Genomic DNA, 24,641 nt, shown 5'->3' with positions numbered 1-24,641 from the left:
ACTTTGCCGTTCAAACCTCCGAGAGGGAAAGAGGAGAGTCCTGGTCTGCTGCTCTCCCTCCTCTCCCTCCACGCTGCCAGCGGGCTCAACTCCGTCTGCCGCTGCCGCCGCCGATCCGAGTCCGACCCCTGGAAAATACCCCGCGGAGCCACGTAAACACCGGTTTATATAACCAACCAACGACAGGCAAAACTGCAGTGTTGACCAAGAAATGTCCCGCATGCTTAATATGGTGAGTGCCGGCCGGCTTTTCTAATCTTTTCATGAACCCCCTCCTCCCTCCCTCCCTCACCCCCTCACCCCATACCCTACAACTGCCCTGCACATGCAACTGGGGGATCTGGATCTGTGTCAGTATTGGTGCATGGTGTGTTGTGGTCCAAGATGATGAAACTTTCTGCAGACTAGACCCGAGTCCACGAAACTTAAGGCTAAGCTGATGTACAGATTAAAGCTTGTAACCTTATTAAGATAAAGTGTTGATCTCAACAGGAGTTTGTGCGCTCAGGTCAGATCAGGGCTCAGCCACAATGTTGGAGAGGTCTTTAGGAAGACTGATGGAGGAATTGTGATCTTCTCTCTTTGCCATGTATCTGTCACTTTGCAGCAGCAGCAGTGGTGGTGGTCTCTCCTGGCTGCTCCTCCACCGCAGTCGACTGAATAGTGTTTGTCTTGCACGGCTGTAAATGTTTAGGTTGAAGCTCACTCTCCAGGGTCTCCTTTGATGCACATGGAGTTTGGGGACAAAAGCTGTGTCTGTGTGGGAGAGTGTGTTTGTGTGTGGGTGGAGGGGGAGGTTGAACAGGGGGGGAGGTAAGGACTCCATCTCAGCTTTTGGGGGACTGCTTGGCTGTCGTCGTGGAGACCAGAGGCCACAGGTGACCTCTGACCTGGGGACTCGGAGAGCGTTGCAGGAAAGAGTCCTTTTGAGTGCCGTGGTTATGGTGTGTGTGTGATGACGCAAGTGAAGGAGCAGGTCCGACAATAAAGAGACAATAGATGTTGTTGGAGACTGCATGGCAACCATTCCCGCAATTTAGGAAGGGATTATATGGGAGAATTCAAAGAGGATGAGAGCTGGTGATATACTGTCGTCTCTGCTGGTGTGAGCGTGTGTGACCGAGCAGTGCATGGCAATCACACAGACAGCTTAAGTATTGTTTAGGGTTGAAAGTCACCACACAAAAATGCATTTCTCCATCCCATCCTGCCGTCCTCTGTATGACACAGAGGTGACTGAGGTCAGATTTCGCAATAAGAGCTTCAACATTGTAGGCTACTCTCTCACTAACTGGAGCGTTATTGATTCATTATCATAACTTCAGTTTTTTGTGTAGAGGAGTTTCTAGTGTCTGGGTGAGTGGAATTTAATTCAGGTTAAATCAAACACAAACTACAGGTAGAGTTGGATACCACTTGTGATAAAATGTGTAGTTTCTGTGATCTGGCTAAACTGACCCTTTGAAGTACTGTAACACACCTGGTGTACTTCCTTTGATTGAGCAGTTTTTACATTAACTTGTTAAAACATTTCATTGATTAATCCAGAAACACTTGCCTTGGGAAAGAGAAGAAAGTGGATCTACCAAAGTACTCTTATTTTTGATTGTTCATAAGTTGATAATTTACCAAGTTAAAGTTATAAATGCAGTACTACAGCCTTTTATTTGTTTTCTATTTAGCGACATTGTAAAGTGAATATTTGCTTTTTAAATTTCACTTTAAACACTTGATTTCTCATGTCGACAGTGTGTTATCATTCATATTTTAGATTGATGTTGAACAATTTTCTGTATTACTTTAAGTTTACCCCTAAAGTATTACCGATTCATTTTCAGGAATTCTGTCACAAGATATCAATATTGCACTTGTCCGTCTGCTGGCTAAGAGCTTGTGGAGACGTTTTTGAGGACAGCCTTTTAGCACAGCTCTCCTTTCAGCAGAATCAGTCTGACAGCTGATGTACTGCATCTTCCTTCAGCTGTTTGAGCTCCCAGGGGGCTGACACTCCCCTGTGTGTTTGTGTGTCTCTGCATGTGTGTGTGTGTGTGAATACAAGTCTCCTTAAAACATGGGCAGCTGATGAAACACTAATTCTGCTGACCATCAGATGTCTGCTGACCATTTGCTTATATTGTTGCCTAATGGAAAGATTAGAGAATACCGACTCCTCCTCGTGAAGCGCAGTGAGTTTGGATGAACTTTACTCCTCCGTACTCCCACAGTTTGTTTGCTCTGATCTAAATGCTCACAGAAGGTGCACATATTGATATGATATTTTACCCTGCCACAGTCTCATAAATCCAACCTCCTTGTCACCACTGTAAAACCACAGTGCTCAAGCCAGTGTGCTGTTAGTCTTTTCTTGTTTAGAAGCATGTAAGTGGAAGACGGGTCAGTCATGCATACTACAGTCTAGCAGATGGTGCAGCGGGGAGAGCACGGCCGTAATGGCACTGTGTTGGTTGACAGAGATTTCCCCTCAGGCCGGCCAGCTAATCAAACACTAATCAGCCTTTCTTCCACTCACTGGGTTTGGATGGTCTCCCCCCCTCAGCTCTATTTCTTCCTCAGATTTTCTTTGCCCCCCCACCCCCCCTTTTCTGGCACTTTGCTGCTAATCTTGGGTTTATCCTATTACCCTATTCTCTCTCTCCGTTCGCACTCATCTCATAGACTCCTTATAGACAAGGCCGTGCCTAATCACTCTGTGAAGAGAAAGTGTCGTGCTCTTACACTTCGTGCTTTCACTCCTGAGTTATCCCTCTGCCGGTGGCTGGCTGGCCTGATCCGCTCTGTGGGCCGTCTGTCGCTGCGATTATAGTCTGGCCGGGTTTGGAAAATCACTGTGGGACCTGGCCAAGCGTGCAGTACTGTGTGCCTTGACTCTGCCACTTTTGGATATAAGAGTGTTTAGCCTTTCGCAGCTCAAAGCTATCACAGTACATGCAGTTTGCATGGGTTTACTGTCACACCAAGAGAGAGCTCATCTGTGCAGCTAACCAGAACACACATTTACTATAGTTCTACACCAGCTGATCGTTTGTTTAAGCCCACTGACGAAACCACTCCCCACAGACATGTGGTTATCCTTACGGTCTCGTGTGAGTTTGACAGCTCAGCAGACTGATTTAGCCTCAGTAAAACGTTGATTTATCTTACACAGATTCAGCTGGGTCAAGTTGCAGGACTTACGCTTTAAGTTATTTTCCAAGTACCACAACAGAGAACACACCCAAGTTAATCATTAAGTCAAAGTGGCATGTGCTTCCTTGTAGAGTAAGATTGATCTTTGAAATGTGTTGACCTAATAAAACAACTTCATTTGTTGAAACTGAATTGTAGCAGCTCAGAGACCTGGGTAAGTGATATACTATTCAGAATATACTCAAAGTTATCTAACGAAAATGTTCGTAGTTACTATGGATCGCATTACTAAAAGAGTTGCTTGTAGCAACAAAGCTCTACTCGAGTGTTTTCATGACACAAACCTTATCTACAAGGCAGAAAACCAGGTTGGCCCAAGCATTACAATAAGAGGATAACAACTGGAGTATGTCAATAATGTTGTTATCGACCAACGATACTGTATATGGCAGTGTGCAGGTCTCTGAGCTTGCAAGGCATTTTGTTTTGACTCCAAAAATATTTGACACCAAACTGGAATGTCATCCTCTCTAATCCCAGGAGTTCAGGCCACACCTGATGTCAGCCACATGGTAACACTCTTTGATTTTCGTTTTATAGATGTAGCTTAATATAAGTCAACTATGTAAGTTAACTATAAGTCTGGATATAGAAAGCATGTAACTGACCAGTTTTCGTAGAATGCACAGGCGGAGTTGCTGGGTGGAGCCTCGGGCCCACATGTTTACTTCCATCGTTCAAAACACATCGTCTGCCAGATAGTCCAGATCTATCAAAGATTTATTGTGTAATAATCATAGCAAAAACCTTCTCCTCCCAGTTTTCACTGATTGCATCGTAGGTTGACCTGCCACCTGACTCTTGGACAATAGATTTATCCTGGTGAGACAGGCGGGACCCCCCTGACTGTCGGAGGGGTAAGATCTGAGAGTGTAGGAGGCCGGACAGGTCCCATACAGGGGCCTTTGTCTCTAAATGTCAGCAACTCAGAGGGCAGACGGAAATAGCCAATCTCTAACTCTGACAGATTCTCATCCTGGGACTATTGTCTTGTTAACGAATGCAGCCTTTCTTCCCTATGAGTCAGACGTGGTGAGTTCACCTTTAGCTCAGACTTATCGTTTCCTTGTGTTTTTGTTATTGATCGGGCTTATCTCCCCCGTGAGGAGCTCCCACAATCATCTGCCTACTATAGATATCAGCAGCAATGTGTTGTGTTACGTTATGTGTGTGTGTGCGCAAAGTACCCGGCCCTTGTCTCTCTTATTTAGTCTGAAGAGTTGTAATGTTGCAGAACAAAAGGCCACGAGTCGAAGCCCTCTTCTTCGAGTGGGCATTGGTGTTTATTTATATCTGGGTGTACAAGCAGTGGTCGCAGAAGCAGCCGCAGCTCTTTTTCTCCCTGACAGCACTTCAGTTTGCTGTCACATCCTGTTCTTTTACATAGAATCAATACGCTGGTTTTAAAGGTTACAGTCTGATACCGTGACCTGCTCATGTCTCACTGTAGTCACACAGCTGATTATCACTGGCGCTGTGCATCTCATCTGTTCTTTTCTTTATCCAGGAGATATTTTAAGACAAATAAATGTGATGTAAGAGACTGGAAGGAGTGGGAGAGAGCTAACCTAACCTGACTACAAACTCTTGTTTTTACATTCGGCTTAGAAGTGCTTTTGGAAGGGTAAATTTTTTTTTACATTTAGGTAGGATCTTTACTGACAGGATTTCAAAATGTCATGTCATGTTTCTCTAAAAGTCATAGATGCACTGAGCTCGGGTTGTATTCGACCCAGGATAACGTTATTTCTCAAGTTGCAGACACCAGCATGTCTGCCATAGCTGCACGCTGTAATGTTATTGTCCAGGAGGGCTTAGGCAGAGGAAATGAGTCTAGCCTGGGTTGTCGTCTCGTAGTTGACTGGTCAGACAGGTACAGTATCCGTATGCAGGCCCCAACTCGCCTCTGTCTGTTCTTCCTGCTTTATATCTTCATCTGTGAACTCTCTAGACTCTCTTGTCTCTATTTGTCCTCCTTCTCTTCCCCCCCAGTTCGGTTTTTCGTCAACTTCGTACACAAGTGCACCACCGCCACGCCACCAGCACCATCCCTCCAGGTTACCATGCAGAGTTTCCTTGTTGGAGGAGCTGCTCTGAACGCCACACTGGAAAACTTACAACTGAGAATCTGTGGAATCTGAGACTAGATATGCCTGTGGGGCCCAGAGGTAATAACAGGGGCACAGCAGCACCTGCCCAAGTGTTAGACTGGGCTGCCTTAGCTTTGATGGGGTTATCCCCGCTTTTCATTTTTCAGCTGATTTTTTTTTTTTTCTCCAAATTGCACTCGGCACGCAAAAGGGCACCGTAAAACATCACATTCCTGCTCTGGAATGTCTTTCATAGCTTGCCAATCTCTACATAGTGCATCTCTGCTTGGCAAGGTGCTTTATTAACTGGGATTCTTGTGTGCCCACCTATTGGTGCCAGTTTTAAGAAGTCCAGATACTTCCTCTGCTCCCCCTGGGCTCTCTGGCCTGCATCACATGGTGAGGACAGAAGAAAGGAGTCGCTCCCTTCTGGTGAAGGAACAGAGAACAATGTCCTCTCTTTTCTGCCTCCTCAGATGCGACTGTCTCCAGTTTGAGTTATGTAACTTGATACGATGCAGAGGCCGTCCAGTAACCCAGCCTCAGGAAGGGAGACTTACACTCAGACTATTGTCCAGACGGTCCATGCTGAGACAGCCCCCACATGTTCTCATTTTCCACGTCTTCCTCATCTGTGCTGTCTTTATTTTTCCACCCCTCATCTTTTTTTTTTTTCTCCATTGGTCTCGCTGCCTGTCTTTTAACCCAAGTCTGATCCCTCATTATTGTCTTATTATCCATGAGCAAACAAGACACACTGCACTGTTGGTATTTGTCCAGTGAAGCTGGCTCTCGTGTGTCAGTGCAGGGCCTGGATTGACCGCCACAAAGCTGGTTCTTATGTGGTGGGGCCTTTGTTTATGGAAACCAGGAGAACAAGTCGAACCACACTGGTCTCTGATAGGGCTCAAAGTGAACAAAAAGATGAGCAGATGAAGCAGGGAAGAGGTGGAAAAAGAGGAGGGTGTTGGGTGAACAGGAAAGTACCTGACTCTCTCTGGAGGACTGAGGACTACTTGGAGATTTTGCCTCACAATTTAAACAGGTAGAGCTCACTGAAACTCACGCGCAGCTCAAGATCAGCTTAGACTTCTATTTATCATCCTGTGTTGGCCACTAGGACCAGATCAGTTGTTGAGATCAGGCAGCTCCCTCCCATCCACACACACCTCCCTACTGCCATCACAGACTGAGAAACAGGAAGTCATGTGGCGTGATAATCAGTAGCGCGAGCATGAGAAAGAGGGAGAGAGACGTAGAGTGTATGGGATCAGAGGCAGAGAAGTGAAGATTCAGGTGGGCAACAGACAGGTAAACAGATTTTATTTCTCTTCTTACTTGTCATTGTATTTAAACACATCCTTTGATTATGTGAGAACTTATCTTTGTATATCTTGTGCTCAGTCCCACAACACTTAAAGTAGCCTACCTCAGCTGCACGGTCTGTGCGTGACAATGGGCTTCAGATGAAAGAAAGAACTTGCCAAACCAGTGTGTATATTTATATACTTTACTAAGATTGCTGCTGGGAAAGTTTGACTTATTTACGTGCCAGCAGGCTCAACATGGTCAGAAGTCACACTGTGATGTAAGGCAGCTTAAGCTGCAGCGGGAAGAGGAAGGCAGCCCGATTGTTAATTACTCAGCCCACGAGGCATGCTTGTTTGCAGAGGAGCTGAATTGAAATTAGCAAACTTTTAAGCCAAATCTTTTCTCCTGGGTAAATGGCGTCACATGGAGCGGCCCCCTTGGCCTCTCCATTTACTCCCAGCTCAGAACAAATATGCTAATTAACTGTTAATTATTAAATGTCCTAAAATGGAGCCACACAGTGCTTAAATAACAATATATTCGCTGTGTGTCTTGGGTTCTTTAATGTTACATGCATTGTTGTGTATTTTTTTCCAGAGGATTGTTGATCTGGTGGTGTTTTTGTGTCCCAGGAATTCCCCTTGAGGACTGTTCATGGTTTTTCTGTATTTCTCAAGCTGACTAACAAGATTTCACTGATACCGGTTGACTTCTGAGAGTTTGCGTTCTCCAATTTCTCCCCGTCAGTAAAACGTCAGTCACGCACAAGGTGAAAGGTGTGCTCCTGTTGATGTTTTGCTGTTGTTGCATCCTGTTGCTTTGTTGTCACTGTAAACTCTATACAGCAAAGATGTGACCCCTGTTGGCTGAACAAGACGATTTTTCAATAATTCCCACCGTGCTGCTTCTCAGCGCTGACAAACAACAAACGCACACAGTTTTCACAGAGAAACTCCACGGGAGGAGGAAGAAGAAGTGCTGATGCTCTGACTCGGCGTCAGTGTGCGTCAGCATCAGTGTTTACTGCCTGACGTGCAGGCTGTTCGGCTCCTCTGGTCTTACAGTGCAAATGAGATCTAAAAAAAAAGTTTGCTGAGATCTTATCAGCTTTTCATCTATTTATGCAAACAGGGAAAGCATTAACATTTAAAGCAGCCATACTGTGGGTCAATCCATATCTGCGTATGCCTTTGAATCCCGATCTTTTTTCTTTTTTTTTAGCCGCAGCCCACACATCTTTCTGTCTGTGTGTGTACTGAGTGTTGTTAGCTGTTAGGTATGTAGCTAGGTACGGCTCAGGTGTGGGTCAGTGTGGGAACCACTAGATTTCTATCGCTGTAATCACAGAACAGTGACGCTTGAACATGAACTGCTCCAAAAAACAAAGAAGCCACAGAGAGAAAAGAGAATGAGAGAGTCTCTGCTCACGCCCCCGGTTCCCCACCCACCCCTCCACCCTGCTCTCTCTACTTTCACTGTAATCAATTTAATAAGAAGCTCACTCTCTCATGCTTTTGTCTTTATCAGCCCCATTAAACACTGCGTGGCTCTCCCGCCCTGATTATGTGGTAAAATTATCAGTCATTAAATGTCTGATATCACCACCACGGTTCTCATGGGAACCAACTCTCGAGAATAGACGCCGTCCTTTTTTGTTTCACAGAAATGACCCACAGCACTTTGAGGGCCCGTAGAGGACAGGGGCCGTCCACATCACCCGTATCAGCGTGTTATGGGTTTTGCAGAAGCACATTAATAATTACCCAGGGAGAAATGTGAGGAATGCGAGTTTGTTTCCTCACATCGCTCTCTCCCTTTACATTCCTCCCTCTGAACGTGTGCTCTGCAGCGAGCACAACTATGCTGATAGCAGCAGTTGGCAAACACTGTACAGGCTTTGCTTGCTAGCAAGGTGAGCAGAAACCAAACAGAGAACTTGAACTCGATTAAGGATTAGCTGAAATAAATAGCATGCCATTCTGCTTTTCGCTCCCTCACAAATTCCAGTGAAGTTACGCGAGGAAATATTTTATTACAGTACAATGCTGTTTTTCCAGTTGTCAACTTCCTGGGTGAACAGAAATCTTTGTGTTTATCCTGTGTGACATCTGAGACGTTGCTGATGGAATCAACCAAATAGATGATCCGGAAAAAGGAATAATGAAATCGTCAGTGTAATATTCTCCAAACAAGTAAACATGGTTGTTTTTAACACTCTCATCATGACAAGCAGTGTACTTCATATATTAAAACCTGAACAGAGTGGCAAACACAACATCCAGACATGATGTATCAAAATAAGAGATATTTACCACAGTGCCAAAATGTATTGTGCTTCCGAGATTGGTCAAGATTGCACCTGTTGTGTAAAGATGCATGATCCCTCCTAGTTCAGGAGATATGATGCTCAGACAGATTTTCTGTAGTCCATTTTAAAGGTGTTCAGAAAAGAAAATTGAATTTGAGCCCACTGTGGGTCTTAACATTAGTGTAATAACTCATCTATCAGACGATATAGCCCAAACTTTGTGCAAAAATCTATTTTCGAGTAAATCCCATAGGTAAATCCAGGATGAAAGTGGGGTAGTTTTTTTTTGCATTGGATAATACAGGCACACGAATTATGTGTCACGTTGCTCACGATTCATCAGCCACTGATATTGGATCCGTCATCCATCAATCCAACGCCTGAGACACACACACACACACACACACACCCAGCTCGGTCTCGCCCCGAACATTGAATATCCCGCCCACTCGATAACAACCAATCAAATTCGTTTTCCTCACTCGGGTAAACTCGTGCGGCAACTCGTGGAAACTCGTAGAAGGAGGTGCGACAAACAGGGCAAACAGCCATTTCTGAACATCTTTAAGAATATGCCAAATGTCCCAACTATTACATTAAATCTATATAATATATTGTCCATCAGAGACAAATAAGAACAGACAGTGTTTGTCTTTTTCTGGAAGGTGCGGTCCCTCCAAATGGCCAGATATGCATAAGGAGCTTGTCAGCAGCCCCAGCCAGCATTATCTGGGATAAAATCCTTTTCTTTTATACTTTAAAACTGTAACATAAAGTCCAAGTCCAAGAAGAGAGTGAGTAGTCTCATAGAGCTACACTGCAATAATATCTGTCTGTTCCTTTATCACATGCCATATAGATTATCAACCATGAAAATACATTTTGTTGTTTGCTTTAAGCAGAACTTTGCAATGTGCAATATTCGGTTGTTTCTCCAAAGATTATTTTTCTCAGTTCAACCCACAGATTACTCATGTTGTTGTGGAACAGATGGGTCGTATGAGACATGCAGTAGTTCCTTGATACGTCTGAAATTAGGAATTCTATTTTTAGTGAAGCAACAGAGTTCGTTTTTATTGTTTAGATTTTAGGAAACTTTTCTGTGCCATGTGTTTGTGTGCGTGTGTGTGTGTTGGATGAGTGAAGGGCAAGTGGATGTCACTTAAAACAACACGGAGGTCAGGTACTCATCCTTTTGCTGCTAGTACTAATCTCTTTATCTCTCACACTCACACACATACACACAAAGAGGCTGAACTTGTAACCTCACAGACAGATCAGCACATGCATTCATTTAAACAAAGGTAGGGATTATGCAATCACACCACACACATATATACACAGCAGAAATTGAAGACAAAACAAACTCTGCAGTGTTGAAAGAGGAACACAGCACACCAGCTGTTGAACACATTTTTCCATAAATTAAAACAAATATCAGATCTGGAGGTGGGTACATCCAAATAAACAAAAAAGATACACATTTTTGTTCTACCATGCAACTGGGACACAGTTATCATTGTTATTCAGTGCTTTTGACTTCAAGTCACAATTGGGCATTGGACAAAGCGTCCCAGCCATGGTCCATCACTTTTTAGCGTCCTCTGGAAACACCTCTACTGTGTTGTAGGACTGTATTTGAATTGCATTTATTTATTTGCATGTGTCGTGATTTGATTTTTGCAGTGTGTTTGTGTATTTGCATGTGCTTTCTTAAACTGCAGTGCACTGAGCTCTCAGGACCGCCGTAGGTAAGAGTGGGTCCCGTGATCGCACTCCCTTGGGTGTCGTCTTCTTCTCACACCGATGCAGCGTGATGCAACAAGCCCGATCCGGATCAATAAGGTTCCATGAAACACCAGTGCAACCAGTCACCCCAGATAACCCCGACATGGCCTCTGTAGTCAAAGCCAGTAATTGAATTCTGTGCAGAAATACAATACTGTAAAGTCAGCAGTAAAGGCAGAGGCATGCTGCGCACACAGCCATCAATGGGCTAACAGATGCAAAGTGAGGAAACCCACCTCAGCTGGCCCGCTTCAAAGGAAGTCTTGACAACTGATTTAGTGAAGTGAGTCACTATCAGGACCAGTCAGGATCAGGACTCTCGGACTAATGAAGTTGGGCTCAGTAAAAGTCAAAACTGGTGACTAACTAACTACAAATCCTTTTGAGATAGTCATTTGAATTTTCCAATTTGTGGTAAGTTTTCAAAGATTTCTCTTTTAGGTCAGTAATTATTGAGGCTGCTGTGGAAATCATTCATGAGAGTTTGATAGCAGTTACTGTGTCATCCATCTACACAGCATGGAGAGCCTTACTGTATACAGAAGTAGCCAGCTCATATCTACTGAAAGACGGAGCTGTCAAGAGATAAGGAGAAGGATGACATGCATGGCAGGATTTTGTAAGCAAGGCTTTGTCTTCAAGAGGCTTAGGTCACAATTTCGTCATATCCAGTTTAAAATTACTAAAATGTGGTTGATCCAAAATACACCACCTCAGTACTCCCTTGTCAGAACTTGTGAAATAAAACGTGTGCGTCTGCTCTGACCTGTCTGTGTGCTCAATAGCGCCCTGTATCTACAGCTATGACCAAACATGCCCTTTGACCTCTGTAAAGACGGGGCTATTTGTCATCAATGGGATTCGTGTGAGACTGAACACTGCGCCCTCAGCATGAACGACACCACATCCAACCACCAGTGAATTACAATCCGTCTTTCACAGAGAGAGAGAGAGAGCGCCTGTCGTCCTGAGTGTGATGGAAAGAAAGTCGGCCTTTTATCTGAAGTGCTGTTGGCGCTTCTATTCACTAAACAAGACATGAATGACCCCGAGGCAGTTTATCTTGAGGCGTCTGACCATATATCTATGTCTGTGTGTGTGTGTGTGTGTCTGTGTGTGGTTTGTGTCCTGTCAGATCTCACAGATCTGTGATACATGACACACAGGGCAGCTCAGATGCAAAGAAGAAGGAACATTTCATGACCGTGCTTTTCAACATCTCAGCTTCTGCGAGTGTCCTCGGGGTCTGCAGAGAGGAAGAAGCTCTGTCTGCCTGATTGTCTCCCATACATAATGAATAACCTGCTAACAATTAGAGGCTGCTGCCGAGCGCTCCTCTGCTGTCATGCCCCACAGCCAGAGACACTCTCGCACACTCACTCATTACACGGCAACATGTAACAGTCAATCAGAGAGCGGAGCGCGGCTTCGCTTCACATGTAACATGGTTGGTTTCTTCCCGGTCGGCCTGCGGCACAGTTCACCCTGCTGCCGCTGCTGACAAATTAGAGCGTTGAAGCACGATCATATAACACTAAAGTCAGTCTTAACGTGAGTTTCACTCCGTGCTCTCTGTGGTAGACACAGATCCTGATTTTATGTCGTAAATGTCGACTGATGATTGGATTTGGAGGTCAGCGCTGTGGTTCCTCTTTCCCACAGTTCTCAGAGATCAGTGGTCAGGTGAACTCTCTCACAGCAGTGAACCATCACACTGTGCAGTCACAGTATGACCTGGATAGACAGCGTCCTCGGAGCAGTTAGTTAAATATAACGTCGCAGGTCTCGGTAGAGTAGATCTGAGCGAGGCTAGTGGCTGATTTGGTAATCACTCTATAGTGTTTTACACAACTAACAGCTGTGAAAAGCGGCGAGAGCAGCTTTGTTAGAGCTTATATAATGTAACAGAGTGTGTGCTGTGTGGGAGTTGTAGATGTAACCTGCGAAGTTACCCCACAAACGTAAACAGACTTTGATCAGCGAGCAGGGGAAGAGATAGAGAGAACGCCCCGGGACGAGGGCACACAGGATCTGCTGCTGCGAGTCATGTATATGCTTTTTTTTTTTATGGGGCTGTGTTGAGTGACCTGCGTGCGCACTCACACACATGCACACACACGCAAATAGACAAGTGTGAGTGAACATCCGTGGGAGTGGGCGCTCTCTGCATCACAATTTGACGAGCCCGAGCTTGTGTTCTGTGAAGCATCTTTGGAATTTGGCTTCCCTGTCCTCCTCTCCTCTGTCTCCTCGGTCCCCGTGCTGACCCGTGTGTCCCTGGGGCTTTGAAACGTCCTCTCTTCACGCTCAGGCGTTTCATTGAAGGCTTTGTTTGTCGCCACAGGAGACCTGATTACGATGTTTTAGGAGAAAGCGTCCTTGAAACCCTACTCTTCTTCAAGGCTGCGTGTTTTGTTTTCTTTCTGATTGTAGTAAAGTGGTAGTTGTGTGGTTTTCTGGGTGAGTTAGGAAATCATCCTGAGAAGCCAAAACCTTCACTGTGAAGACTGACTTTAGAGGAGACTCACACCTCTCAGCAGCCAGTTCACATCTCTCTTACCCAGTATGCACTAGGGTAAATAACTAGGACTGTACACTACTAATAAAAAACCCTATAATATATAACATGACTTCAGATACATATGAATGAAGAGGGAGAGATGCAAGAGGTTTACTGTAACCAAATTAATTATACTTAAATTCATATTATAATTGTATTTTTAGTTCCTGACTAATACTGATACTTTAGATCCATTCAGCAGCTTTACCAGTGTGTGATGTAATCAATACCTCTGCTGATTTCACTTTCAGGTCCAGTTCACCTGAATCCAACCAGAAACATAAATACATGCCCGCCTACAGTGTGTTTGTGAGCCAGCCGAGTGCAAGGTGTATTTGAAGGATCAAGTTTCATCTGTGCCTGCGCAGCACATTGATACACAGCGGTGCGATCAAACAGTTTCTTGTTCTGATCGAAGTTAGCAGCTTTTTAAAAAGGCTCATCACAGCTTGGAAAGAGGCATAAATCAGGAACAGAGCAGATTTCAATTAGACTGTAACTTTTCAGTGCTGGTAGGAAGCACAGCTTTGAACCGCGTGTGTGTGTGTGTGTATTTATTTGTGATTTAGGGAGGTGTGTTGCGTTTCAGGGCCCCTTGGCTAGTCTAGGCTGGGCTGTAAATCTTGCTGTGTCTCCTGGTTTACTCAGGGGCCATAAACTAGGAGGCAATTATGGAAAACAACTGGATGCAAGATTTCTTCAGTCCTGCAAGATTTGTGGTTGCAGCCTAAAAGGATTTTTACCCTCCTATCTACCCAAAAGGAATTGCTTTGCCTCACCCGCCCTCACCCCAACGCAGGCTTCCCGTCAAGCATCGATTGGCCTCTCATGTCTTTGGCAGATACAAGACACAAACTGAGTAAAAAACCGGACATAAAAATACTGTGTCAGACACTGGCCAATGGCTATTAGGTTTGGCACAGTCATGATTTATTCATATGGTGTCAGACACATACACATAGGATACACACTCAGCATGACCTGCACTGACTCATATCCATCATGTCTCACTCCGACCCGGGACAACAGGAAGACTTCCTGGACGGAGGCAGCAGAGCTGATGCTCTTGCTCAAAGCGCGTCACATTATATTTGATTATATTCATCATCACTGATTATCAGGTTTCTTCCCTCAGCCCGAGTCCAGCTTGTATTATAGTGGCTTATTAGGAGCCGAATGCTTTAGTGGAAAGTTTTACATTGGGGGGAAATAGTACCTCATGAATATAAACATGAGCAGCTTGGGCTGCTTTGATCTCGGCCTGGCTGAGAGCCCTGAGTGGAGTGGGCTAGAGCTGCCGTTGCACAGCTCTCTCTGCTTATTTTAACCATTTGCATAATTGTTATAACTGTCGAGGGCAGCAGAGCAAAGCACTTGATAAATGTGGATTGTATTAGAAGCTAGAGGAGATGCTGGAGTGTCATTGCAGGTGTCTGTTCCCATACACGGGACGTTTGTGTGTGACAGTGAGAGGGAGAAATTGCTAAAAAGGTAGCGTGCATGTGTGTCAGGAGTGTGCGCCGACAGCCAGGCGGCGGGTCGGCCCAGCCATTAGTTGGGACGAGCCCAGGTTTGATGCCCCATGCAGCCATGCACCTATTATTCTTTAGCAGCCAACTGGGTTGTACAGTTCGCTGCAAATAGTTTCCAAACCTTCATCACCGGAAACATGCTAGAAGTAGGTCTGAGGTTCTCAAGTACAATGAGGGGCAGGTTTGAACACTGATTTGTGTGCTTAAGGACACATCATTCTGTCTAATTCATTCACTTAAATAGCTATACAGTGAAATGTTCTGGAGAGCCATATCTCAAACTCCAAACATCTTCTGTCATTGAATGCATGAAGGAGGAAAAAAAACATTACAGCTGGAAAATCTGAAGCAACTTTTCAGCCTCCCTGGTTTATTTTCGTAATACGAAACTAATGGAGAACTAATCGGTGGTTAATGGCCAGGCAAAACAAGCAAAATGTGTGGTTTGGCCCTTTAAACTCTACCTGTTTTCCGTGGGTGCCACATCAGCTGGCTGAGCACGAAAGGAAAATTTGCCTCCCTCGGGTCCTATTTATAGTTGGAAAGATTACAGCGAGTTGGTGTTTTATGGTCTCCAGAATGTTTTACAGCTACTGGGGATGTTTATGCACGGGAAGAGAGAGGGTCACTGGGGTGAAATCAATAGTGATCCTTAATGAGGTTGTCTGAAAAGACGAAAGGGACGGGGGCCATGTGGGTGATTCAAAAACGGATGGTGGTGGGGAGGTTGTGGAGACAATCATTCGGAGCTGAAGAGGCTCAAACTCGAGCTGACAAAACAATAGAGCCTCTTAGGTAGGTGTTGGGGTAACTTGGCAACTGGTTTAGTTTGGTCAAGTGGAGAGGCAATGTTAATTGTTACTTTGCATTACATAACACAGACAAAACCTGATGCAACACAAGTCAAGGCATACAGTACTGTGTGACTGGTACATTGGATACTCATGATTTTCCAGAGAGACAGGAAACGTTCAAACAAAATAAGCTGCCACGGCACTTGATTAAATCGTCCATGATGTGAACTGTGTACATTTCTTTTTAAAGGAAGTCCTGCTGGTTCAGTTATGTAACAGGCTTGTAATGTGACATGCTGCCCTACCTCAGAAAAAACAACAACAACATAACCCTCACAGAGTAGACGTATCATGTGATCATTAGTCTTTTGATTTTCTGTTGGGAGAAGTGAACATCAGATTCTCAGATAGCAACTGCATCACAAAGTAGACATTTTCAAATTGGATTGGGATTAGTCATCTCTGTAAAGGTATCTATGCCTCTTCCATAACTGGGTTTGCATGAGGGTCATGCGTGTGTGCATGTGTGTTTATTTTGCAGTGAGGAGCTGTGCTGTGATGTTGTGGGAAGCTGAGTTATTGTAGCTGTGCTCTCAGACAGCTGTCTGTACAGAGGAGCACAGCTGATGAAACGTCTGTCAGCTCACAGTCTCCCCTCCAGAGATCAACATCCACTCACGGCAGTAAAACAGGCAAATGGCGTCATGGACGTCAGCGTCAGTCAGTCCGCCCTGAATTATCTCAAATACAACAGGATGGATCACCATGAAATTTTAAACATGCTGTGAATATGCAGTCTCTAGACGATACCATTTTTAAAAAAAATAGATGTTCATAGAAACGCTTTACAGACAAACAACAAGCAACAAGCGATTCATGATAAAAATCATCATCAATAACAAACACACAAACACAATAGTTGCAGCCTTAAAATGTCCAGAATGACATACTGACCTTGTTTGCATATGATAATGGTCCCAGTAATAGTGCGGCCATCTTGGTCATCAGCTGATTAGATATGAAAACTTGGTTTTCCTACATCAACGCACTACGAGCCCTCAACTCATTTTTGAATGTTCCTGTCCTCCACAGAGCACCTTACCGCCTCACAGAGCCCTGTAACCAATGGCAACCTCAGTGCAGACCCTTCCGTTGTCCCGTGGCCCCGACAAAAACTTCCGTAACCCTTTCCCAGCCCGGCCCCTCTCCGCTCGTTGCGGTATGGGAAGTGTAGGCAGTCTGGTAGAGAGGCCAGACGTGTCTCCCACCAAAGGCAGCCATGCAGTCCCCCAGGTGAGACCCAAACAGACCAACGGCCTCCTGAAGAAAGGCTTCACCCAGAGAGAGCTGCTCAACTACCTCAACATCACCAGGTGGGTGCTGTGGTAGCGAATCAGAGGTTGTTGTTTTTTATTCATTGAGGCTGCTATTAAGTCTGACGGGGCTTGCTTTCTAACAGAAAAGAGCCAACGGCAAACCCAGGCAGCAATGGCAAGAAGGATGCAGTCTCTGGCCGTGAGGAGAACAACATATACACCAAGGTCTACCATAAAGATGGCACCGAAGTAGATTTGACAAAGAACTCACTGCCCAGCGGCGGAAAGTATGAGAAGGTGAGTATTGTTGCAAAATGATCAAATGACCAAAGTTAGAATATTAAATATGTTTCAGAGTAATAGATTTGAGATAGGGAGCTAATCTATCAGTAGGAAACATCTGTTATATACAGTAAGTAATACATCTTAAAGGTAGTCTACAGGAAGTACTTTGAAGTTCTCTTTAGAGTAGTAGGTAGAGTTCAGCTCATTCATTCAGGCTCAGGTGAATGAATGACTTCCCATAGTGCTCTTTTATAAATGATGTATAGCCAGTGACTCGCTGCTCGGGCTGTGCCAAATTGATCAGCATCACATTTATACATCTCTGGCAGTGCGTTGCAACACCCCCATAACATGTTACCTGCATAAATCAGCCTTACACCTCTCGCAGCTCACCAGCACAGATTGAGAATCTGTCACTTGCTGTGTTGAATTTATTGCTGCAATCAAATCTTTCCCTTTTTTTCTTGGTTGAATTGATTAACGCTAAGAACATAGAAGGTGGAGCAGTATTGATTCAATGGAAACACTGTGATTTATGTTGTATAGCAGAGCTGTGAGCAAGGTCTTTTTCACCCCTTCACCACTTCCTACTATTTTGTGTCTCTTTCTGCAGGCTCGTTTTAGATCATCGGCCTTCAAGCCGGTCACTCCTAAAAACTTCAGCTCTATGCAAAACCTCTACCCGTCTTCCAAGTCAGAGGACGTGGACCATGGACTCTCCAATGGGTTACGCAGAGCTTACGCTCACGTTCCTAAAGCTGTCTCTTCCTCTTCCTCCTCTTCCTCACCCTCGCGTCATGGAGGACCAACATCCAGTGGTAACAAGGTATTTTAACAAAAGATTATAAGTTTAGGCCTTAATCAAGTTCCCATGCATTGATGTCCATGCCCAGTTATTACCACAGTTGTTATTTTATACTAAAGGTAAACTTGGCGGAAAGTTGAGCTATGGATGAGCAAACAGGTTTTGTACGGGAGCAAAACAAAAGTATCCATGATTAGTGGTTTGTTGGGCTGTTACTCACCTCTGCGGTACACTGACCCAGCCTTAACACCTATTACTACATGATTTTGCGTTGGTAAATCATAATTGCAAAAATACCAGAGCCCGGCACTCTTACGTTTCATTTATTATGGGCCGATGATAAAGGTTACGTACTATATTTTTTTATTCAAGAGTGCCAGGCTCTGGTATCTTTGTGACTGTTTTGCCGTGCACCTGTACCTGCTAACACTTTTTTGGAGTTGTGTGGATGTTTTCTATACTTCATAAATCATAATTGCAACATGATAAAGTATATTATATTATTCTATTATACTGTATATGAGAATTGATGCTATACATTCTCTTCTGTCATAACACCACCACATTATTGTTATTATTCTATTATATTACTTTACACTATTATATTGTATTTTATTCTGCTTTATAATGTCATATAATCCATTTTTTGTCATGTAGTTTAGTATCATTATTCCATTTTTATGAACATTATTCATTTTTATTAATATTATTACATTTTCTAACATTGGGAGGATATCATATCAATTATCTTTATTGAATCTTTTTTTATTTACATTCTCCCAATGATATTTATATTACACTCTCTCACAAAAGACATATACATAACAGATATACATACATCTCACAATCACATTGTATCATATTCTTTTCATTTGTATGTATATCTCGATAAATGTTTATTGCTTTTGTCACATGTTTCTGTTGTGAAAATTCAAAAAAAAGAGAGATCTACTCATGATTCTTCATTTTATTCAACCATTATTGTCACTGAAATTCATCTTTTCTCAGCATATTAATGTTAAAGTGATGAATAACCGTATCACTATGATGGTACAGGCCCTCTCCTCGGTGCGTGGGATGAGCCAGGAGGATGATAACCTGTCAGACTCAGGCCATAACTCCATGAACAGCCTGCCGCCGTACCGGCCTCCCTTCCGCCCACACCTGGCTCACATCAGGTCTGTTTCAACGTTATGGTATTAGCTCTACTTTATATTCAAATGGAGTGTTGTTGTAATTGATTTTTTTTCTTAATGACTGTGTGGGAAGTGATAATAGAAGAGATTTTAATAGCACTTTTGGTTTTTTGGGGGGTTTTTTTCTCCCTAGTGCGTCTATGGGCCACATCAACACCATTGGTTCCCTTGACCGGACCTCTCTGGGCTGCAAGGCTGTGGGCTCAGAGGGTGTGGCCATTGGGGAGATGGCGTGTCGGAGCATGGCAACCCTGAGTCGATTAGCTCCATATGGAGGGGAGGCTCCACCTCCGTATGAATGGACTCTCTCCCTTTCTGTGGAGGAAGTTGTGAGTACTTTGCAGATGGATGGGTAGACGGTCAGTAGACTTTACAGACTGCTAACTCATTCATCCTGCTGTCGTTTCCAGGTGCGGGACCTGGAGGAGCGCCTGGTGGAGAAAGAGCATGAGCTGAAACAGATGAAGAGAAACCTGGATGAGAGTGAGGGCGCCATCGCTCAGGTGAATCTCATTGTATTAGTCTGTTCTTCACCATCAATCTATACACACATCTGCCTCACTTTTGAAGTCTGACCCCCATCTGCTCGCCTCATGCAGGTGTTTGAAGGAAAACAGCGTCTGTGGGAGAAGGAGGTGGAAGAGCTGAAGCGTCTTTATGCCGCCAAACTGCGTCAGGTTTCCCAGCATGCCCAGCGTTCCCAGCGCACCCTGCAATTGCAGCTGTTCAAGGCCCAGCAGGAGAAGAGCCGGCTGCAAGAGGAGCTTGACTGTCTGAAAAGGGAAAGGAGCCAAGAGACTGGAGCTGTAGCGAAACGAACCAGCCTGACCCTGGAGGAGACGCAGTGGGAGGTAGGGGACATTTTATGGCAGTGGGGATGCACTTTTCAGAAGTAATTACAGGGAACAGACAAGATAACTGAATTCCTTCCTTGTTTGTCCTGTTAAAAAGATCACAACAAGATACAAAGTCAGTAAAAATTTATGTTTCTCCTGCCTTTATCCCTTTTTTCCCCATTGCTCTGTCTCTCAGGTTTGCCAAAAGTCTGGAGAGATTTCCTTGCTGAAGCAGCAGCTCAGGGACTCCCAGGCGGAGGTGACCCAGAAGCTGAGTGAGATCTTCCAGCTCAAGACGCAGCTCAGGGAGACCCGCACTGAGCTGCGCAACAGAGAGAGCCAGATAGATGCGTTAAAGCTCGTCCTGCAGGGGACACAGCAGCGCAGGTGTCCCTCTCAGAACGCACAAGAGGAAGGAAAAGGAAGTGAAGAGAGAACATCTGCTGGGGCAACAGGTAGTTTTATGTTTCTGGCTCTTCCTTATGTCTGCAAATCTGCTGCTGACTGTGTCCTTTGATGGTTTGAAGGTGCACACCTCATTGGCTTCTTAACAGCTGAAGTTTGTCTAACAGACCCAAAGCCATAAAAACACACTTAAGCTGCCTTAAGCCTGCACAAGCCAAAGTGACAAGCATGGAAAATGGAAAAAAGTGAAAGAAGCAAGATATTTATATGCCACAGATGTGTGTTCAATATTAAACCAAGTGAGGGACCTTAAATGGGTTTCTTATCAACACAGCAGGAACTTGTGGAACTGAGGTTTTTTGAGATGCTGACATGCTTGGACGCAAAACCAGGTTATTTGAGTAACCAGGTCAAGAGCAGAGTGTGTGTGTGTGTGTGTGTGTGTGTGTGCGCATGTGTGCGTGTTGAAAGCAGCCAAAGTCTTTCATTATATTTTCCCTACGGCACTGCTGGACTGTAGTTGAAGCCATGTGAACCTCTGTGTTACAGGAGGGTGCGGGGGCCCTACAGAGGAGCGTCTGCGCGCAGAGCTCCTGTTGGAGCGACGCCAGAGCGAGGCCCAGGCCATGGCTTTTGAGGAGGAGAGGAACACATGGCAGACAGAGAAGGACAAGGTCATCCGCTACCAGAAGGAGCTGCAGGCCAGCTACTTAGAGATGTACCACCGCAATGAAGCGCTGGAGAGGGAACTGTATCAGCTGAGGGCAGACAGAGAGCGAGGAGCAGCAGGAGGAGCAGGGGGAGGAGGAGAAGGAGGAGGGAGCAGAAATGGGACACTGGAAAGAGAAGTGCCAGAGCTGGGGAGTGAGAGAATGGGAGAGAAACAAGAGGACAGACCTTCCTCTGGTTTGCCGTGGATAGACAGGATTGAATCATCAGAAATTTGAATGTGACAGACTTGTTTGCAATGCAAACAGTTTTTTCCCTGAAGTATGGGAGCCGTGGAAGACCATGTCTGCCAGGAAAAGAAAAAAAATGAATCACAAAGTACTTTTTAATGAATACAAGACAGTAAGTCAAATGAAGAGATAAATAAAAAACACTGGACACTAAATGAAAAATGGACCTAGTGATAATGATTTATCACGTCAACATTATAGGTAAATAAAAGTCTGACCACAGGTGTAGTGCTGCCGGAGCGCCCTGCCACTTTATCCAAGTGATTAAATAAAATATCAGCGGTTCACATAATTCAGCCGAAATGTATATACATTATTTAGCAAAGTAATAAAAGTTGTCATTGACCTTATTCCTTAATATGTAAAGTGTATTGATTGATTTCCAAACATCAATCGTGGATTGACTTCCATACAATAAAACATTCCACCTTAAAAGTGTAATTGTAAAAGAAGCTTGGTAGTGAATTAAATCGATAAAATGTTTCTTTATTTGTGATGTCTTTACAGACAAACATGATAAAATCAGGCTGTTGAACTGTGTGCATGCACATGCGTGCACATCATAACTGCACGGTACCTAGACAAATCACACTACACCTAAATCAGTAAGTCCAATATGAAATGCAAAATCTAATTTCTGACCACAACATTACACACTTAAAGCAAATGTCAGCTGAGTGAAAAGGACTAATCATCTCATTAACTGAAAGCAAAAAGATATATTTTGTCTTTGATGAGTATTTCTTTATATCATGCAAAGCTTTTATTTTATTTTTCTTCTTTTCGTGGTCAAAATGAGCTTCCATAGATCCTCCCATTCCCTGCCCATCCACCCTTGTTGATTGTGAAACGCCCTTATCCTGCAAAGACTGGACCCATGAGCTTGTACAGAAACACAGCAGTGCTCAGAGGAGGTGTATATCAGTTTTGTATAAAATACAGCCAAGCACCAGGACTGTCCATCATAAGACTTGTATCTTAATTATAAATCTGTAAATGAACAAATTAATGATGATTGTGACTGTTTTGTGTTCATTTGGTAGTTGCTTTTTGGTTTGGGCTGCTGGATAGCCTTGGCAGTAAACAAAGGATTCAAAGGGATTTACGATGGTCTGGTAACATCTCAGCACCTGTGTGCAGTCGTCCAGGGTTCACCAATGCCCTGGGAGGAAAGCTGCATCTCTGGGTTAAGTGTCAAGGATTAAAGCTAACTGGTGCCAAGGTACTAATGCTAGTTATTTGCCATCGTGAAAACTGCCATGCTGAAGAAACTGTTGGACTTATTTTTTTCCTCATTCAGTTTCCTGTCGGTGATACCAATATATTTTGTACATAAATGTAATTTTTCATTTGATTGGCCTTTTTGTCATTGTACTCCAAGCACACTGTTGTCTTAAATGGGCATACTTGCATATTTCTGGATGGGAATGAAAGTGATCAATCGATGCGGATGATGAATATGACTGCCCCGCTTATTGGTGCGATTTGTTGCATATACCCAGCCAATGACATCAAATGCATGATGTAGATGGAGTTGCTCTGTTCTGTTGTTTATTGATATATGAACATTCAAAAGCCAGCTCTCGATCGACCTTTGAACATACTGTGACCTGTCTGTTTACTGGAATCAAAACTGTACAGTATAAATAAGTTTATGTTTGTTTTGGATTCATAATAAATATCTATGAAGTGGTTGTAACAGCAGTTCAGTTGGTGCTTGCCTCGGCGGCGTGTAAATCAAGTGTAAATCAGGGCCGCATAATGCGTTATAATAGGCTTTTCTGACTCCCGTAGCCTGAATTTAACTGCTAGAAATCACTTGTCAAAATGTTAGAGGTGTAACCGATGGCACTCTGGTGGCTGCCTGCTCTGTATGGGCTTAAAATCCCCACAGAGCGTGCCAATAAAACCCAAGGACAGGAGCTTTATGACAGAATGAACAACAGAACGGCAGAGGCTTTTGGGACTAATGTGGCTTTTAAAGGTTTAGCCTTGGATCCTTATCTCTGGCCCTCCCTAGGGCTCTGCCTGCTCTTCCCCAGCCAACCTTTATATACCATCTCCTGCAGAACAGATAGCAGAGAGGTGGAAGGTCAGCTGAGATGAATGATCCATCCCTGTTTGCATAAGAAAATAAGCACCACCATGGAAACCCATCGGATGTACAAACAGATAGCCAAGGATATCTTGGCAGGGACTGAGATTTGAACATTTTACTTTTTTTTTTTTTTTTAAATCACTTAAATGAGTCATGTTTATCAGTATGCATAAGTGAGAGTATATAAATTTGTGCGATGACTGAAAAACACCACATGCAAGTCCATAACATTTTTTTAGCGTCTGTTAATCTGAATAGTTATGAGCTGCAGCTGAGTCACAAGGCCCTTACCTTGGCATTTAAAACATTATATAAACCGCAGCTTATTATAACTGCACAGCTCAGGAGAGGTTGAGTGATTTACTGAAGTGGGATGAGAAAAGATTCTTACCTCATACATGTTATCATACTGTAGGAGGAGGACTGAAGTGCTGAATGCCATCAACGAGAATGCCGTTTATCTGATGAAGTGACATGATTAATTATTAGTGAATAATTTATAAATTAAAATGTGAAACTCATTCAAATTAAAACCTCCAACTTGAGCTGTAATTGACTTCAGGGCAATTTAGTTAAATTATGAATGATGTAGCACTAGCTCCACCAAGTGGTGAGTAGCTGTAGTTATGGTAGGGAGCATTTCAACCCTTTAAAACTGACTTGTATAAATTTTTTTATTTTAATTTCAGATGCAAGTATATGAAACATGTTAGAGGATAAATATTTACAATAAAGGTTGCATAACACACAAAAAGCAGGAAATGCAAACATTCAATGAAATTAATACAACAGAAGTACGGAGCGCTAGCAGTCTATCTGAGGGAACACACAAGAGAAGCAATGAATGATTGTCAACCAAAGAAAAACAGGGAGTTCAGTGAAAGTGCACACAAACCATGTGCTTTAACCCATTTCAAATGAAACCAAAATTAAAAAAAGTTCATCTTAACGCTCTTGACTTCAAACAGGGGGTAATGTTGCATTGTCAGTGTGAGCTATGCTGGTGCAGTGCTTGCTAAACAAATTAGCCTCACTCGAGCGTGAGGTGACATCACCATTTTCAAAGAGGACACTGGGAACTTGCACTACTGGTATTCATCACCTAAACATATTGTATTGTACACCCAAATGGCTTGGAGTTTGTGACACAC

The 24,641-nt window shown here is 43.8% G+C and overlaps 1 protein-coding gene across 2 annotated transcripts; it reads left to right on the top strand.

Moving 5' to 3' along the window:
• On the top strand, positions 1-23,093 carry n4bp3 (NEDD4 binding protein 3). 2 transcript variants are annotated; one of them, XM_085790169.1, is made up of 10 exons: positions 1-232; positions 16,683-16,963; positions 17,050-17,203; positions 17,805-18,017; positions 19,053-19,174; positions 19,326-19,521; positions 19,603-19,695; positions 19,792-20,043; positions 20,225-20,483; positions 20,983-23,093. In XM_085790169.1, the coding sequence occupies exons 2-10, from the start codon at positions 16,716-16,718 to the stop codon at positions 21,378-21,380; spliced, it is 1,935 nt and encodes a 644-aa protein (XP_085646295.1). In that variant the 5' UTR covers positions 1-232; positions 16,683-16,715; the 3' UTR covers positions 21,381-23,093. The 2 variants fall into 2 exon arrangements, with proteins under 2 accessions (XP_085646295.1, XP_085646296.1); XM_085790170.1 differs by lacking the exon at positions 1-232 and adding an exon at positions 3,229-3,361.
• The last annotated feature ends 1,548 nt before the right edge of the window (positions 23,094-24,641 follow it).

The sequence above is a fragment of the Trachurus japonicus genome, chromosome 10 (assembly GCF_045865225.1).
Source record: "Trachurus japonicus isolate A0001 chromosome 10, Traja_1.0".
NCBI classification, from domain to species: Eukaryota; Metazoa; Chordata; class Actinopteri; order Carangiformes; family Carangidae; genus Trachurus; species Trachurus japonicus.
Note: the sequence above shows the minus strand (reverse complement) of the source record. Positions and strands in the feature narration are given on the sequence as shown.